General features: G+C 38.4%; 2 protein-coding genes across 7 annotated transcripts; one reads left to right on the top strand and one right to left on the bottom strand.

The window, feature by feature from the left end:
• Positions 1-1,171: 1,171 nt before the first annotated feature.
• LOC135640728 (piriformospora indica-insensitive protein 2-like) lies at positions 1,172-3,866 on the top strand. Its single transcript, XM_065155442.1, has 2 exons — positions 1,172-1,949; positions 2,543-3,866. Exons 1-2 carry the CDS (start codon positions 1,749-1,751, stop codon positions 3,767-3,769), a joined length of 1,428 nt encoding a protein of 475 aa, XP_065011514.1. The 5' UTR covers positions 1,172-1,748; the 3' UTR covers positions 3,770-3,866.
• A 1,271-nt stretch (positions 3,867-5,137) lies between these two features.
• Positions 5,138-17,247, bottom strand: LOC103987365 (histone acetyltransferase HAC1). 6 transcript variants are annotated; one of them, XM_065155438.1, is made up of 16 exons: positions 17,046-17,247; positions 15,927-16,146; positions 15,477-15,842; positions 14,013-15,397; positions 12,513-12,836; positions 12,151-12,429; positions 10,542-10,670; positions 10,223-10,423; positions 9,970-10,112; positions 9,596-9,884; positions 8,866-9,005; positions 7,407-7,485; positions 6,947-7,339; positions 5,775-5,986; positions 5,618-5,678; positions 5,138-5,417 (listed from the first exon to the last, which is right to left on the bottom strand). In XM_065155438.1, the coding sequence occupies exons 2-16, from the start codon at positions 16,114-16,116 to the stop codon at positions 5,346-5,348; spliced, it is 4,263 nt and encodes a 1,420-aa protein (XP_065011510.1). In that variant the 5' UTR covers positions 16,117-16,146; positions 17,046-17,247; the 3' UTR covers positions 5,138-5,345. The 6 variants fall into 6 exon arrangements, with proteins under 6 accessions (XP_065011510.1, XP_018683155.2, XP_009403925.2 ...); XM_018827610.2 differs by having other exon boundaries at positions 5,138-5,483; positions 17,046-17,246; XM_009405650.3 differs by having other exon boundaries at positions 5,138-5,678; positions 17,046-17,246.
• Between the last annotated feature and the right edge of the window lie 742 nt (positions 17,248-17,989).

Below are 17,989 nucleotides of genomic sequence, written 5' to 3'. Positions count from 1 at the left end.
GTATGCCCATCCTGGATCTGCAAACATCACTTTCTGTAGCTTTTCATTGCACCTCTCTCTCCACGCCGTCCCACGATGAGCGGTCCTCCTCCTCCGTCTATGAACGATAGGACATTAGGACAAATAAATGGGAGGCACCTCTTCTTCCACCACTTCTATGGTTCACCCGGCCCCGACGGTGCTGTCATCCTGATTGATTTCCTGTGTTTTCTGTTCAGCCATTATTATTGTGGCTCGCTGTTTGGAAAACGAAAGCAACAGTCGACGCGGACAGTGAAAACCCTGTGTGGTATTGGATATGATAAAGAAGTGACAAATGGATGAACTTCCCTCATCACGTAATGGTCATGCAGGCACATGCACGGAGCACGGTCCCCTCGTTAAAGAACAATGCCGATACCTCCAATTTTTTCCTACCCCACACGTATTCCACATCCTTTTCCACCTCAACTAAAATACAACTAAGCAACGTACAGTTCTCGGAGTTACTCACCCATTCCCTTGGGTATATTTAGTATTTTGATCCGTTATATTAATATTCTTATAGTTACGAAGATAAAATATACAGATATATTTACTCAATTTTACTAATAAAAATATAAAAAAAAATAAAAAATAAAAAATATAATTTTAATATTTTAGTTGATGAAAAATAATGATATCGTTAGAGACCGCGAGTTATTGTAGATGAGAAGAGCTATGGTAAAAGATAAGGACTACTCGACATTGGCGATTTCGATATAGATACAAAGCAATGAAAGAACCTCTTGATAACTGTATCGATATTAACGTAGATGAAAAACGATCCTTACCTCTTATCGTCACTCTTCTTCGGTACAATAATCATCCGCGATCCCAATGACATCATCGTCTATCACCTTCGATGTCGTCTATCGTTACTAACTGAAATATTAAAAGTACATTTTTATTTTTATTTTTATTTTTTTATTGATAAAAGCAAAAATATTAGAATGAATAGATGAAGATGTTTTACTTTTATAATTATAAACATATCAATATAATATTTTAAAATATAAAATTTAAGATACTAAAGTAACTAGCTAGTAATAATAATTAACCCCCTCCCCTTCGTTATTCTCAGCCGCCGTGCATCGATCTCCCCATCTTTTCAGCGCGCTTCTTCTACTTCTTGTCCTCGCCATCATCACTCTGACTTCACCGAGCCCCAATAAATGTCATCGTTAGCGCGGTCTCTCTCTCCGATCTGTATCCGTTCTTTCCATAGATTTTCGAATACTAGTGTTCTTCGAGTACTTGAAGAGCCCATCAACTGCTCTCCTTCGGATTCAATTTTTGGTTGTCGCATCGGTTGTGGGAATGTTCTCGGCACTGCTTCCCTTCTTTCGATCCATTTCCTTTTGGCATACATTTCTTTTGTTTAGCTCACTTTTTGGATTTTGTGGTTGTTAGAGTTTCCGCATCCCACTTCAGAATCTGCTGCCTACCGTTGCTTTTCTTGTGAGCCCGAGTGCTGCTTTCTCTGATAATGTCGGCCTTGTTTCTACCAGCATGAGTATCGCGTTTCGCGCATGAGAAGCTCCGCTTCTTCCCACACCGTCGACAGATCACAAGGTTCTCTGGTTTTTAGTCGTCGGAGAGGCTTGCTTCTGCATCTTTATCCAGATGGTTGCGCTTCTTCGCATCTCTTTGATTAGTTTCGGCACTGTTCTTGCTTGTGTCTTGAGCTGACTGACATCACCCTGGCTCTTCTGCTCTCGAGATTCACGATGACAAAGATGGCTTCTCCACGGGCTTTTCTCCTCCTACCATTCCTCATCTTCCATGCGTTATCCCAACCAGAAAGCTCCATCGCTCCGATGGAGAAGACAGAGCAAGAAGCCCTGTACATGGTGATCCAAGGCTTTGTCGGACAACGGTGGAATGGGTCGGATCTTTATCCGGATCCTTGCGGCTGGACGCAAATACAGGTTCCTAACAGACATCAGAAGTTTGATTCCTTCATTAAATTGATTTGCAAGTTCTCTTTTTTGTGTTTAGATTCATGCTGATACATATAAGATAGCAAAACTTCATTTTGAATTGCGAACATCGCTTCCTGCCATCGGCTTTCTTAATAGCGAAAGTTATTTAGGAGATCCAAATAGATTTGTGTCGCAAAGACAGTACCAAGGTTCCTTCCTCCTTTTCCCTTCTTCTAAGCATCATTCGTATCTCGGAGACAAGGGAATTGCTACTTTCGACAAGCATGAGCTTGCATGACTCGAGTGCTGCTTTTCGAATGTTTGATTTGATCTCACTCGCATATGGATATACTTTTGAGTATCTGCCTGCAAGACTGAAAACTCGAGCAGCATTAGCTATCGAAGCTTGTTGCTGTCCAAAACACATAGATGTTAAATTGATTGATGCGGCTTCTCATATTTATTTCAGGAATTCGATAGAGTAGGAAGATGATGGATGCTCATCATACAACAAAATTTTGTTCTAAAATTGACTTTTTTCCAGAGTCAGTCAGGGGTTTGACTTTACTTATTTGATTCATGATCTTTTCCCAATGCAGGGAGTATCATGCGATCTCTTTGATGGTCTATGGTACGTTACGGCCCTAAGCATCGGACCCATCCTTGAGAATTCACTGGAATGCACGGAGAAATCAGAGTTCAGTCCACTGCTATTTCAGCTCAAGCATCTCAAAACCCTCTCCATCTTCGATTGCTTCTCTTCTCATGAACAAACTAGCTTGCCATCAAGCAACTGGGAGAAGCTAGCTGAAAGCTTGGAAAACCTCGATTTGCGCTCCAATCAAGGCCTCGTGGGAGGAATCCCAGCCAACCTTGGTCAGCTTCGTAATCTACGGTCCCTTGTGCTAGTCGACAACTCACTGGTGGGAGAATTGCCAATGGAACTTGGGAATTTGATCCAGCTGAAGAGACTGATGCTCTCGGGGAACCGATTCTCTGGTCAAATTCCAGCTTCTCTTTGCAACAATTTAAACCAGCTCTTGATCTTGGACCTCGGCGGGAATTCCCTGACCGGTTCTCTCCCTTCCTCTCTCTGCGGTCTCAGTTCACTCTTAAAGCTGGACGTCAACAGCAATCGATTACATGGAAGCCTTCCACCCGGGCTTGGAAATCTCAGCCACCTTACCCTTCTGGACCTCAGGAACAATAGCTTATCTGGTGTTCCTTCCAAATCACTTGCTGGCATGGAGTCACTTCAGGTTTTGCTTCTGTCTTACAACCCATGGGGTGGGAGTCTGCTGGAATTCGAGTGGAAGAACTTGAGGAACCTTACCACCTTGGACCTTTCCCATATGGGTTTAGAAGGCACGATTCCTGAAACTATTGCAAGCCTGAAGAGATTGAGATACCTCGCGTTAGACAACAACCACCTCTCTGGCATTGTCTCTTCCAAGTTCGCAGCTCTGCCTTCTCTTACTGCTCTCTATCTCAATGGCAACAACTTAACGGGGGAGCTTGAGTTCCCCGAAAGGTTCTACCGGAGGATGGGAAAGAGATTTGCTTCTTGGAACAATCCAAATCTCTGTTGCAATGCTGCAGCCATGGCCACAGGAAGTGCCCCTCACGGTGTGGCACAATGCAAGCAAGACCAAGAGCCCTCCGCCAATGGCTCCAATGCCAACGAGAGGGTAGATGATAGGAATCCAGATCAGAATTCTGGTCTGTTGACCTCTTTTCTGTTTCCTGCTTCTTCAATTAGTGGTTTTTGGTGGGGAATTGTTGTTCAAGAGGTGATGGTCATGTTTCTTTTGGTCATGCTCTTGTAGGATTGTCCAAACCTGCACAGATAGCTGTACACACCATATTTACTACTTGTATGAAGCAGGCAGTATATCCTGGCAGAATGTTAGAGTAGTTTGTCAAGCTATTGTCGCTTATCTGCAGTGCGTATTTATGAATGCTTTCATGGAGTTCGTCATCAGGATAATCCTTCATTCCTGCAGTGCTGAGAAATGAAGACCGCAGAAAGGCAGTTGGATCCATAAATGATCAATATAATGCATGCAGCAAAATTTGACAGGAAAATGATATGTCACACCGAAAAGAAAGAGTGAATAGTTTCAATGTAGATTAGGACATGGGTTCTTCCATTAGAGCTGTAGCTCTGTTTTGTGCTTCGGCATTAGAGCTTTCATGTAGAACAATAATACTGTTTTTTCTTCTCAGAAGAGGGGATCAAAGCCTAAATCGATAAATGAGATACTTCTGCAGCATGCCAACTCTGCTGTCAGATCGAGCTTCTCTATGGAACGTGGAATCCGACATCCACTGGCTCGCCACTAACTCAGATCTATCTCTGTCCTATCAACCGAGGTGCGAAGTCAACCAGAACATACTTCTTACCATGAATCCTGACGGCAGCACAGCCAATATGATGGATTCGGAGAAGTTTTACATGGATGCTGGTGATTATGTGGACCATTTACTTGATTGGCTTCCTCACAAGGTTTTGACCTGTGCCATCTGTTACCATTAAGCAGAGCCTTGCGGCCATTGCACTACACCCTTATCCTATGATGATTGCGGTGGGCAGAGGACAGCATCATCTTGTGGATGCAGCATTAAAGATTGCACTTCAAGCCAGCATTTGATTGTGGATGGCCAGCTTTCTCTTCCTAGGCTTAAAGGTCGACTCCCTGGATTGCATTGCTGTTCTATCGCTGGTTCATTGTGAGAATAAGTGCAGTTAACAGATCATTGCCTCTCTATTTATTACTTCCACCTATCGAGGATTCCACCATCGGTTTCCTTTCATCTCCCATCAATGAGGCCGCAGTGAAGATTGATGCAAAGCAGTACATTATTTGATGGAATGGTGGAGTACCATCGTACAGTCTCTGTTCAAGATTTGACATTTCTGCTGTAGCATTTTGGCGGTCCCATCTCTAGATTTGACATTATTTGACTAGGGCTCGACTCGATATGATTGTTTGCAATGAGGAGAGGGGAAAGAATTGGAGTTCATCTGCTGCATCCTCACAAAGCAAACTCCACTTTGTGCGAGTCCAAATACTGTCCCAGTAAGTTTCTCCCAGAATAAGAGACACAGGCCAAAAGCAAATTATCATCAAGTCTTGTGCAAGAACCACATTTACTTGCAACCCAAACTATTCACCATAAAGAACAGAAAGATCTTACCAAGCAGACAGGAAAAGTTTTACCTTTTACTGATGCAATTACTCGTTTATTTAGTCATACAAAAGAATTGATACTGTGCAATTAAATACAAGAACTTAATATACAGATTGTCCATGATACTTGGACACTGATGCCAAGGTTATTGCACTGGTGTCATTTTGCTTCTATAACTTTTCTACTTCAGTCACCCTGATAAATTAGTGATCAATACGAGGCAAATCGCATGATCGTATCCAGGGCAAATATGTTGCTTTCTTGCTCTCCCGTCCATGAATCCTACATATATACAAGCTGTTACAAACAGGGAATTCCATTTTCTTCATTATTTCCTCCATCTTCAACCTGAGGAAAAAAATTAAGCTACAGCTGCTAGTCCACCATCTTGGATTAGATAAATCACATCATAATAGGCCCTCTAGACTTGCAAAAAAACTTGGTAACTGCTTATCTGGTGAAATACTGGATTCAGAAATCACCTTGCTGCTTGATTCCTTTGATCTTGAATGTCTCATTTTCCTTGTAAAATCCTTAAGATCCCTAAATCGTAAAAAATCATCAATGTAGGTCTTAAAGGAAATAGATAAAAGGGAAATTCAGCAAAAAGAGAAAAATAAAAATGCACTGTATACATACTTGCACCGTGGCACATGGCAATCAAACTCTTGGCAAACACGGACATGCCACCGGAGAAGCAGCCAGATTTTTTTGCAAGATATACAACCTCCATGAGCACGCACCTTGCATTTCCTACTATGAAGGAAGAGTTTTTTGACTTGCAGACAGCATGTATAAGCACACCGAGGAGCACAGCACTTTGGTGCATGCAGCAAAGCATCAAGGATCATCTGTTAATTGACACGTACCAGCATTAAAAAAGTGCACTAAAGCTGTTTCACATGCAAGTAGGAAAATAAGAAAAGAAAAAGGAATCCTCAAAAGCATTGCAATCATGAAATTCCATAGTTACTGCCTTTTTATACAAGTCATACGATGAAGGGGAACTGGTAGCCCATCCTCTCTCTCTCTCTCTCTCTCTCTCTCTCTCTCTCTTTCTCTCTCTCTATATATATATATATATGTGTGTGTGTGTGTGTGTGTGTGTGTGTGTGTGTGTACCAGAGTTGAGATATCTTTGATGCCTTAAAATGTTTTAACTCTTTTTCTTTTTTCAAGTTTCTGCCAGAGACATCAGTGAATTGTAGAAACAGGCACAGAACAAATTTAGTTCCATATGTATCAGAAGAAAACAAGATCACATGGGTTTAGTAATCTATTTGACTGACCAATAACATGACATAATAAACGTGCATTTGACGGAGCTGTAATGTAAAGACACATAAGAATGCTATGCACATAATATAGCGGAACACTCGAGAAGCATTCTAGTGATCGAAAGGAATAATATAAAAAAAGCATATAAGTGCTAAAATGATCCAAATGCCCTAATAATGAAATTTTGAAACCTATGGATGCATGCTAATCAATCTTTTAACAATCATGGTCTTTAGGAGCTACTAGCATCTGTCCCAAAGAACAAGGTGGTGAATTTAGCAACTGTATAAATGGTAAAAGATGTATCAAAGAACCTCGTGGAAAGGAAATGAAGAAGACAAATTAAAAGACAAAGAGGAAGGGCCATGATCAGCCTATTCTTCAAAGATGGATGTCACACTGATAGAAGCATATAAATACTATCAGTTATTCCCTTGGATCAGAGAGGACAGCGTTCTACAAAAGCAAAAAGTCGTCTTCTATATCTTAAAATTATGATGCACTAAATAAATAAGAAAAATTCAAACAAACACCTGAATATTTATTTTTCCATTTCTTTGTTTTTTTGGCTGCAGTGTACGATCAGCCATGGTGGCATGGCTTACCAACTGATGCTTATGGTAAGAAGCTCCTTTCTTATGATAGCAATCAGCACAAAGATGATAATCTTGACAGATCATACAGTGCCAATTCGGATCATTATCCATGTTACAATGGCAAATGGCACATGAGGATGCAGTAGTGATTGCAGTCGGATCATGAAGATGATCAAGGATCATCATTGTTGAATGTTTTGCCCTTCGGAGGGTGTCAAATTGGTATTGCTCACTTTGACAAAAACCTAGAAATCCAGTTCTCATGTCAAACAGTTTACTCTGCATCATTTTATCTTTATCATCGGTATCTGCAAGACCATCTGACTCAACCTGAAATTTCAAAAAATTAGAAAAGATATCAACAAAATTACATGTAAAACAGAGTTTAGGTGCTTACTAGTCGAAAGGAATGTTTTTCCTTAGAAGTAACAGGGTGTCTATCCTTCATATCGAGATTCTGCCCTTTATCATAGCACCTGATAGAAAAATTTTAAACAAAGAAAAAAATGTTAAAAACCAAAACTTAAAACCAGGTGAAAAAAACCAGAGAGATGTTTCTAAAAAACTCATAAAGAAAACAACGATCAGCACTTTTTTTTACTCATAATGGACAGTGCACCAAGCCACCACAACACTATTCTTGACAAGAAGATACATGTAAACCTGCCATGCAACTAATAGTCCTCCTTGATCCAAAGGAACCAAGTTCAAGGGCAGTTCACCTCCAGTCATCCACATATTAACTTCCTATTAAAATAATACAAACTGTCTAGTAATCTCAATCTCACCAGACACAACCCTCATTTCTAATAGCTATTCTGCTTTGATCAAGTCCTGATTTCCATTGTCAGCCCTGATTTCTATTATGCTTAGTAATGCAAGACCAAATACCTTGATGAAAAGTAATTAAAAAAATCAAGAAAATGGAGTTGACCAAATTTTCCTTTCAATTACTATAAGAAATCATCTAAAAACATAATATTGTCAAATGATTCAGATACATTTGCTATTCAGGGTCAGTCAAGAGAATGAAATATGATTAGAAGATATATCTGAAAACTATACATCTTTGTCAACTTATAATATCCTTGTTCTTTCAGAAGTTAAGAAAACAATTGAGCTTGGGCGGCTGGCTATAAGCAGCATATACATTGTACACCATTCATGACTTAGTTACCAAATGCAAAAACACCTATTCCAAGTTGATAAGCATGCGCTATATACTCATATCAGCAGTGTCCATTGAGCAACTTGCCCCAGGAATCAAGTGCCAGCCTGCATATATTGAACCTGTATATGCTTATATGATATAAAATAAAGCTAAGCAGATTCATGCATCCACAGCTAAACACCATAACCAAGAATGACAGCCAAAAGACGCTTGCGCACATGATAGTTGCGGCCATGCAGAATGTGGCATGGCAATCCATTGGAAGAAACTATCTTTAGTTAATTTATCATAGCTGTGTTCATGTATCAAGTAAACGATTTAGTGACTTTTCATGACCAGGAATGTCACCATTATTGCTGTGCAGTTTGCATGATATCTTTTTAAGTAACCATCTTTAGTTGTTTCTTTTGTTATTTTTTATTCAAATAAATAATTCAATTAAACCATTTTACTCTTGTTACATTACTTATAACAACAATTTATTAGTGTCCAATATACAACTCATAGATATGAGAAGAGGAAGCCACATACTGCTAATAGAAGACAATTCTGTAAAATAATTCCAACACAATTTAAACACCAATAAAATTGTTTTATAAACTGAGTAATTACATATGTAGAGAAAACAAAAAAAGGGCACATAAACTTAGTGCTTAATCATAGTATAAGGAAAAAAGAAGCTTACCACTCACAAAGATGAAAGTTTTTGCAAACGTTGCAGACCCACTGCTTTCCAGATACAATAGGCAGATAGCAATATTTGCATGTATGCTGCAAATGGATCATGATAAAGTCTTCCTTGATTGGGCGGATGATTTCTCCAAGCTGTTGAATATAAATTAACATATATGACCAAATATACATGTTAATTAAAGACTCAAATTTCAAGTATTATGTCATAAAGTGTCACAAGCATGCTATGAAAGAAAAAGCAGTAGGAACCAAAATGATCAGGAATCAACATGTAAAATTGGGACAAGGACTATCTCATGGCTTATGGGTATGGGAATAGATTTTTGACACGCCAACAATTTGTGCCAGTTGGAGTTTATTGTGTCAGCAATCAAAGGCCAAAAGATGACCTAAACATGTAACAACAAGACACATGCTGTTCATGCCAGATGAATGATAATCATGAACCTTACAATGATGCCAAGTGGAGAAGGCACTATCCTGTGAATAAAAGAAAGACCAGAAAGTGAAGGCTAAAAAGAACTCCAATAGAAGAGTATGGATATGAGAAAGCTCACTGTCCTGGTAAACCACAAAGTTGATACCCACCAAATATAATGCAGGATTAAATTGAACTGATTGCACATAGTAAACTTGGATTTAACCATAAATAACAACTATTTGGAGGGGAAAAAAATGCAAAGTGAAGATATATGAAATCAATAAATTCGAGAAAGCATTACTTGGTGCATAAGCAGAATATCCTTTGGATTTCCTGCCGAAGCATCACGTTTGGCAGCCCGTAGTGCTCGTTCGATTACAGCCTTCGTTCCTTTTCTCTGAGACTCATTCTTATCCTCCTGAAGGAGGATGTCTGCTTTTCCAGGCCAGAAATCATTATCAAAGTATGGCAAACGAGCTGCAGTGACCTTAGTCTTACATTCACTAGTGTGCACAAAGAAATTATCATATAGATTGGTATGCTCCAGAATTACTTTTTCCTTCATGGCCTTCCGTATCATTGTTTGGTACCTGAGAGATCATCAGACTAAGCTGGAAGGCAAGATAATGGTACAACTTGGAGGTGCATCAAGCATGTTACATGAATAGCACTTACCATTCACGAAGCTTATCAGACTTTGGTGTCTTCTGTGTCTTTGGGTGGCAATACAGAATATAATAGTCTTGCCTCAGAGATGGGCAAGCCCATATATAACAGCTAGTGAAACCACATTTCTTGCAGTAGTTAAGGTACCCTATCTAGATAAACAGAAAATATCAAAATAGTGTCAGATCAATTTCATCAATAATTTCATTTTTAATAGGATAAGATTACAAGAAGTTCAATAGCTATCAATTCTTTTACATACCAAAATTTCATGATAAACAAAAGTCCGTAAAGCCTCCCCTGTAGCAGCCTTTATTTCAGGCCTGAAATATTTAACAGAATCTATATATGAAATACAGACGTATCTTTGATTTGGGAAAGCACAGTCCAAACCATATTCTTGGACATACATGCCAAAGAGGCAAACATCTGCACCTTCAATCTTCTGAAATAACAGAATGACCTAAAGAGGATAAACAAATTTGATACAGCATAAGATATATAAGATTGCTAGGATAATGTTGCAACTAATAACATGAAAAAATGCAAGACACAGCAGAATAAGCTTTTAAATTTTCCACCTTAGATTTGTAAGGAAAATGTGAAGGGTACATTTCTTCTTTAAAAACCTCACGAAAATTTGGGTTTACTTCCAATTTCTTGTCAACTGATGAAACCACCCTAATTATAAGACCTTCAGCTCCAGGCACCTGACATGAGAAAATAAAATCTAATCAAAACATAAAACTGATACTATCTAATTCCACAACTACCATATAACTGGGGTAAATGCTAAAATACAGGAGTTTGATGTTAGTTGAGTTTTATGTCCGATCCATTATAAAAACTAAAGTAAGCAAAATAACTAAAATTCAGTTTAACCAAGACCAAATAACTAAGCAGATCTGCCCATTAGTTATGCATCAAAGCATCGAGGGACTAGTGCCACTGCCAGAATCAAGCTTCAAAGACCATCATCTGCCACTAGCATGATAGCAGAACATACTGTCGTGTTTAGAAAGAAAGTCCTCACCTTGATCGCATTTAACCACAAATATTCAAGACATTTGATTGAGAATGATTTCTATATGAAAAATCAGGGTTCAATGTTTCACTGGGTTTCACCATCCCAACTAACGTCAGGTATTCCGTTTATATGTAGTCAGCAACTAATCAACCAAAGGAGGCTTTCTGGCGACAAAGCAAGTTGACATAAACGGGCTGCCTTAAAAGTGTGTATCATAACTATGCTATTGGTAAATTTAATGGAACAATTTAATAAAGAATACAATCCTTCCAAACGATGGCAGAAAACTACTTGTAGTTATAATGTGACTATGTCATTCAATCCACCAATTTGTACTATAAGCACAATCTTTAATATATTACTACATTATAAACGATCTATATAATTACATACCTGTTCATGTATGACCATCCATGAATCTGATAAAGTTATTCATTTTTTTGTTGAAGTTAAAACATTTGGAAGTAGTGAAAAGCCATTATAAACAGTCATACCACACAATGGAACACCAAATTTAGACATGAGCATGTCAACCTTTCTTCATTTTTCACAACAAACTAGAGAATAATATCAGATCTAGTGGAGATTCTTGAACTTCAGTATATAAGACAGGGAAATGATAAGCAACAAGCTAAGTTCATTAAAAAAATTGATTATTCTATTATTAACAGAATAAAAAAATGAAAGGGGGAAGTATTAAAATAAGGTAAGAGACTTTGGATTTACTTGGATTTATAGTTCCATTTGAGTTACTTACGACAGACATCATGTTTATCATGTTCTTTTCATTTTAAAGGTGAAGCTAGAAACTAGCACGAGAAACTGACTTTCCAATGCCGTTTTGCCAAAGACGATTTGAAAGCTAAAACTTTTATGCTTTCAGAAACTTCACAAACACAGGACTACAAGAACAGCAGCTGTGGCCACTGTAAACACTTTGTTATTTATTTGGGCTAGTGTTCTCTGCATGACATGCTCTATCCTTAAATGCATAAAAAAGGTCAAACTGCTTAGTATGTTATCAATGGTACAAAGTACTTGGAAAAAAATCAGCTTGCCAAGTATCTTGTGTGCATTAATAAATAAGGATCTTACATAACATGGATGATTTTCATATAAGACAAGGAACATGGATAAATTTCAGAGAATATAAGATGCATTACCTCATCAACACTCCTTTTCAATATCCTTGCTCTTTCTTCTCTCTCTTGTTTAAGACGCTGGAATATCCATTGCTCTATGTGGTCACTCAAGATTGTTTTTGGTAAGTCGCTTGCTCCAAGAATAGAACTCTGTGGTAGTGGTTCACGTTTTCCCCTTTCTAGTTCCTCCAAGTAGCACTTTGGGCAAATGTATTCAGCTTGCAATGCTTCCTTCCTCTTCCCATTGAAAAGAGCACAAATCTGATGCTGCCAAGCTTTGCACTTATCACATTGGACCCACTGGAAAACACATTCACAAACAAAGTTTAAAAATATTTTCATGGTAAAGAAAAAAAAGGCAAATTTAATATGAAGGCAGTTACCCATTCAGTTTCAGCATCAGTTTCAGCATAATTTAACCTCCTCTCCAAATCAGACTTTCGAATATCTTCCCCACCAACCTTGATACTCTCACCAGAAGCACCATGGCACTTACCACAGAGAGAAATCTTTGCACCACACCCGTACTTTGTGCTTTTGAAACTTCTCATGGTATAATAAACTCCTTTCGGATTGATTTGCTTGTAGCATGATGAACAATACCTTGGTGGTGCTTCAAAAATAAGTTTCTCCATCCCACACAAACTGCAAAAGTTCTGATCTACCAAGTGCTCCATACCTTGGGACTCGCTGGTGTTTGCTTTACCCTAGATAATTTTCCAGATAAGACACTATAGTTGCAAACTAATTAATTCCTCAAAGCACAATAGAAAGATAGCTAGAGTGAAATCAATAGCACATGTGCACAAAATTCATTATCTCAGGATCATAGGTCTAGAAAAAGATCTCAGCACAACTTTGAAATTCAAAAAAGGTGTTAAAGCAAGTTAATCAGAGAATACAGCATGCAAATATGTCGATCTTGATCTTCTCATTCTCCAAGCTGTTTGATAATCACATTTTGCTTTAAACGGTTCATGCTTGTACCGAATCTAAATATAACTAGAAGATCATGCTGCAGCCATAAAAGGTTCATTGGCCTACCTGGCATCAAATTATTACCCTGTATTCCGAGTGTAATTATTGTCTATTTAATAATTCATTCAGCTTAAAGCATGAGAGTAAATTGTACCTTGACCATAAGTACAGCACCACGATGACAGACAGGTTGTACACATTATATGACAAATATGAGCATCACAAGAAGATGTGCAACAGCAGTAACTTACAAGGACATCCTATTCCTTTTTCTTGCAATCAACTTAAGGAATTTTGAGCTCACTAAAGCCGATTGGCTTCAATGCTAGGCCTACATACACATTTTAATTATTGCATCATGGAAAAGAGTTTTAAAAAATATACAAAAGTAGCATCATACAACATATATCTTGTAGAAAAGAATACATAATTTCATTTGAATAAAAGACTTCACAACATGAAAAATTTAGCCAAACAACATCTCATGCAAGATACAGAATTAGCATGTTACACCAAAATATTATTTGAAAATGATTGTCGTTTTATTGAAACACCCGAAATGTATCACTTGTGAGAATTTATAAATCCAATGCTCTGATAGAGCTAATATAAATATAGATTTATTAGCACAAAGCTGCCACCAATTTTGACTAGTCAAAACATAAAACTTTACATAATAATAGATACTCCAAAGTGGTAATTAAAATTTCAAAATTGGTCACCAAATATACTATTTTAAGGCCAATCTGAGGCTATATGTGAAATCATGGGTGAAAAATATGTGAAACTCATTCAATATGGAAACCTGCAGAACAGTGTCCTCTTTGGATCCTTTGTTTAGACATCTCTTAGATTCATAAGCATGAAAAACACAAAATCTTAGTTCCAGTAAGTTGGAGACACACCTTGCTAATGTGTTGCTCAAGACTTCTGATATGTTCCCTAAGCATTTCTACAGTAAATGTATCAAGCAGAGAAACAACTCTTTTTGGGTTGTCCATCTTTGTTTCAGACACTTTAGAGGCTGCTGCTAGAGTGATGTCACACTGACCACTGATATCAGCCTCGAGAAACTCAAGCTGAACAAGGTTTTCTTGTTCAGAATGTGTAACCACCTGTGCTAACTCAGCAGGCTCAACACCAAAACCTTCTTGGATCTTGACTTCTGTATCCTCAATTTTTGTGTCATAGATTTCTCCAGAAACTCTAAAATTGGAATCCACAGATTGCTTTTCCACTGGTTCTGGACTGTCAGTTTTCATATCTACAGGTATGCTCACCTCTTGACCTAGTTGGGACACTCCTGTGTCAGTTAGAAGACTGCAATTCATGACTGGTAGAGATACATGATGAGTTCCATTTTGATCAAAATGATGCATAGTTTTCGCACGTTTAAAGGGGGATTCCTTATGGTCTGGCCTTGGAAGAGCAGGCAAAGTAGTCTCTGGTTCAGTGAAGGCATTACTAAAATTCCTCTGAGAAACTTCTTTGAGTCTCATTCTTACAGGACCACAAATACTACATAAACTTTTACAGCACTCTGTATAATGATCAAACAGCCTCTTGTATTTAAAGCAATTCTTTGTGCAGTTAGCATCTTTACAATGTAAAATGTGATGAAGATTCCTTTTCAAGTTCATGCACTGCAACAAGATGCAACCTTTCCCATCATCCTGACAGTTCCTAACATGTTCGTATAGGAATAAGACATTGTGGATGGCTTGGAATCGTGTTGGCCTTTGTGGGATTGTAGTTAAATGGTCAACCTCAGAAGCAATACCCTCGAACATTGGTGGAGGTTGCTCATGCTTAATGACGTCATGGATAGCCAGGGGCTCAATTGGCACTACGTCCAATAAATTTTGACTGTTCATTAGACGTGGCCCATTCAAAAAGCTTTCTGAATGTGATGACGCAAAATCCTGATTTCCAACTATGTTTTCTTCCTGTTGTTGATATTGATCCTTTTGCAAGAATTGATGCTGAACAAATGGATCATATGGTGGATGAGGCCCTTGCGGTGACGGTTGTGAGCCCATACATTTTTGCTTGATTTGACACAAATGCCCCTGATGTGAATCATGCACCTGTGATTTTAAATAGGACTGAAGGAGGCTTCCTGAACCAGGTGGTGGGTGTTGCATACCGATCATGTCGGTCAATTCAAAGTTAGAGCCTATAAACCGTCCCTTCATAATTTTGGAATCTATGCTTGAAACAAATGGTGATACAGGCATGCTGGACACATTTAAAGAAGAAAACTTCCAATCAAACATCAATCTAGTATCACCTGCAAAGTCAAGTCAATAAGTTAAATGAAAAAAAGTATGAAGATTCTGGAACAAATCAATTAAGTACTATAGACTCACCATAGATACTGGGATCTGTGAATGCTTCAGGTGCTCCTGCCCCATCTTTTACTTGAACATGACCCATTGAAAGAGGCACGTCAGCATTGTGAAAGTTATTAACAGTGCTGCAGAAAGGCATCTGAGCCATGCAAGACATCCCTTTAGTTGTGCTTTCATGCAAAAATTGGTTATTGTGGCATTCATTATATTGCTCTGGTGGCATTTGATTGCCAAAGTGTTGATTAATGGTAATGTTTCTTGATAATGGTGGTACATGTTGAGGAGATTTTGGTTCAGGTTTCCCTCCGCACCAAGAAGTAAGGTTTCCAGCAGAACCAAGAGAAACACCGGCAACTACGCGATGGTGCTCATTAGGTATATATCCTGCAACAGCCAATGTTATTTTAACAACTTAAAGCAGTTCTGAACAATTCTGAGAGTGTAATTCATACTCCTAATCAAACTCACTGTGGGAAGCAGAAAAACCGTCACCAAGCACTGGGCTATCAAATAGATGGGAATTAAATGAGACACTTTGAAACAAGTTACATGTTATTTTAGCATCTCCGGTGCTTGAAGTTGGATAATTGAAGACAGCTGGGAAAGTTTCTTTCATGTCGCTTGGTGTTTCTAAACTCCACACATTTGGAACAGTCATTTGAGAAGAGACACGAAGGTTTCTTATATGCTGTATCCAACCATAAAAAATCACCCATCAATAGTTGATCTACTAAACCAGCTCAGTATATATATATATATATATATATATATATATATATATATATATACAGGATTTATAAAAGCAAATAGTACGTTTGATACAGCAGAAGAAAAGCAATATTGAAATTAGTAATTCCATATTTTAAGATAAAATATGGAATTACTTCTATTTTGTAAATCATGAAACCAATTTAGAAACATTTATTAGAAATAACATCATTGATATAGAGGGTACTTCTATTTTGCAAATAAAGGTAAGTATGCACCTAGCATGCGTACAAAAAAAGACTTAAGATATTGAACATGATGTCAACGATAGATGCATGACCTCAATTAGCAAAGCAGTCATCTAAAATCAGCATAGAACAGGAAACAGCATATGATAGGTACCATCGTACTAGTACAAAGCACATGAATTTCCAACTGCTCGAGTTACGAACTGAAACAGAAATCCTGAGGAATTTAAAATGAGGAGACACATTTAGTAATTTGAACAATTTTCACAGCCCCCCAATACTAAAATTGTCCAACATTCCAAGGGTTCGTAAGTATATGCCACGGTGAATTACGTCGAACCTTTTTCCAGTTCATCGCAACACAACTAAATCCACCAAATGCTTCCGATCAATAGAATTAGCGACAGCAACGAAGAATCTTCGAACTCGCTCGAGGGTACATCAGTTCTTAATGAGGAGCAGCGAAGCGGACAGAATTAGGGTTTCAGAGTAATTTTCGTTCACAAAAATCAACAACCACGCTAGATTTGTAAGAAATCACGATTCCTAACAGAAGAACGACGACGACTATGGACGAAAAGTAAGGGAGAAATACAAAACGAGAAAGCCAAAGCTAGGTAGCCGCGATTACCTCCAGAAAGGAAGCATTGAGCGGATGGTGCTGTTATTCCCGCCACCGAGCTTCCAATTAGGGTTTCGTGAAGATTTGCAAGAGGAAAAAAGAGGGACTAGGGTTTTGATCCCCCGTCCGTGTCGCAAGAAGATCGTCTTATCCTGTTCGGACACCAACCGGTCCGTCCGGTCCGACCCGACCGCCGACCCGGTCGGATTTCCTTTGCCCCGACATAGTATATACTATATACAAACAGACGCGCGGGGGTCGCGCACGAGCATGTCCGAACGTCGTCCGAGCATCCGATCCACGATCGAAGAAGACCAACATATTTAGAATTTTACGAGGTGGGAGCGTTGTCACCATAAGAAAAAGCAACACTTTCATGACGACATCTATCAGATTCAAATCTCGATCCAATATATATCGACTTGTACTAATAATAACAATTAATAGATATTGAAAGGTGGATGAATCTGAGATGCGGTTCCATGATACCTAAGAATATTTTCAGCGACTCGGATCGCACCACGTACGAATCTACAATTGCAGCAACATGCTAGATGATTGAAAAGCAAAACACCTCAAATGGTACAACTAAAATGTACATTCTTCCATCCATATATACAAAAAAAAAAAAACAATATTTGCATCTCAGAGTGACATCTCGATAGAATGAATCGAGAGTAAGAAGAACTAGCTGCAAAAGAATGAATCGACTCAAAAATTACTTAACAGCCAAGGGTAAGAAGAACTAGCATCTAAAATCAAGTACCGAAATGCAAAAGAGAGCATACATAAATTTTCAAAGGATGAGAAACCAACGAGAAAGAACCTAAAGAAATCCCTAGAACGGCAAGCTTTGATGGGAAGGATCAGTAGAACAGGGGATGCAAGAGAGAAAGAGAAAGGACACAGTAAAGAAGGAACCGAAAGAAATCCAAGAACAGTAAGCTTTGATT

The sequence above is a fragment of the Musa acuminata genome, chromosome BXJ3-6 (genome assembly GCF_036884655.1).
Source record: "Musa acuminata AAA Group cultivar baxijiao chromosome BXJ3-6, Cavendish_Baxijiao_AAA, whole genome shotgun sequence".
Lineage (NCBI taxonomy): Eukaryota > Viridiplantae > Streptophyta > Magnoliopsida > Zingiberales > Musaceae > Musa > Musa acuminata.
Note: the sequence above shows the minus strand (reverse complement) of the source record. Positions and strands in the feature narration are given on the sequence as shown.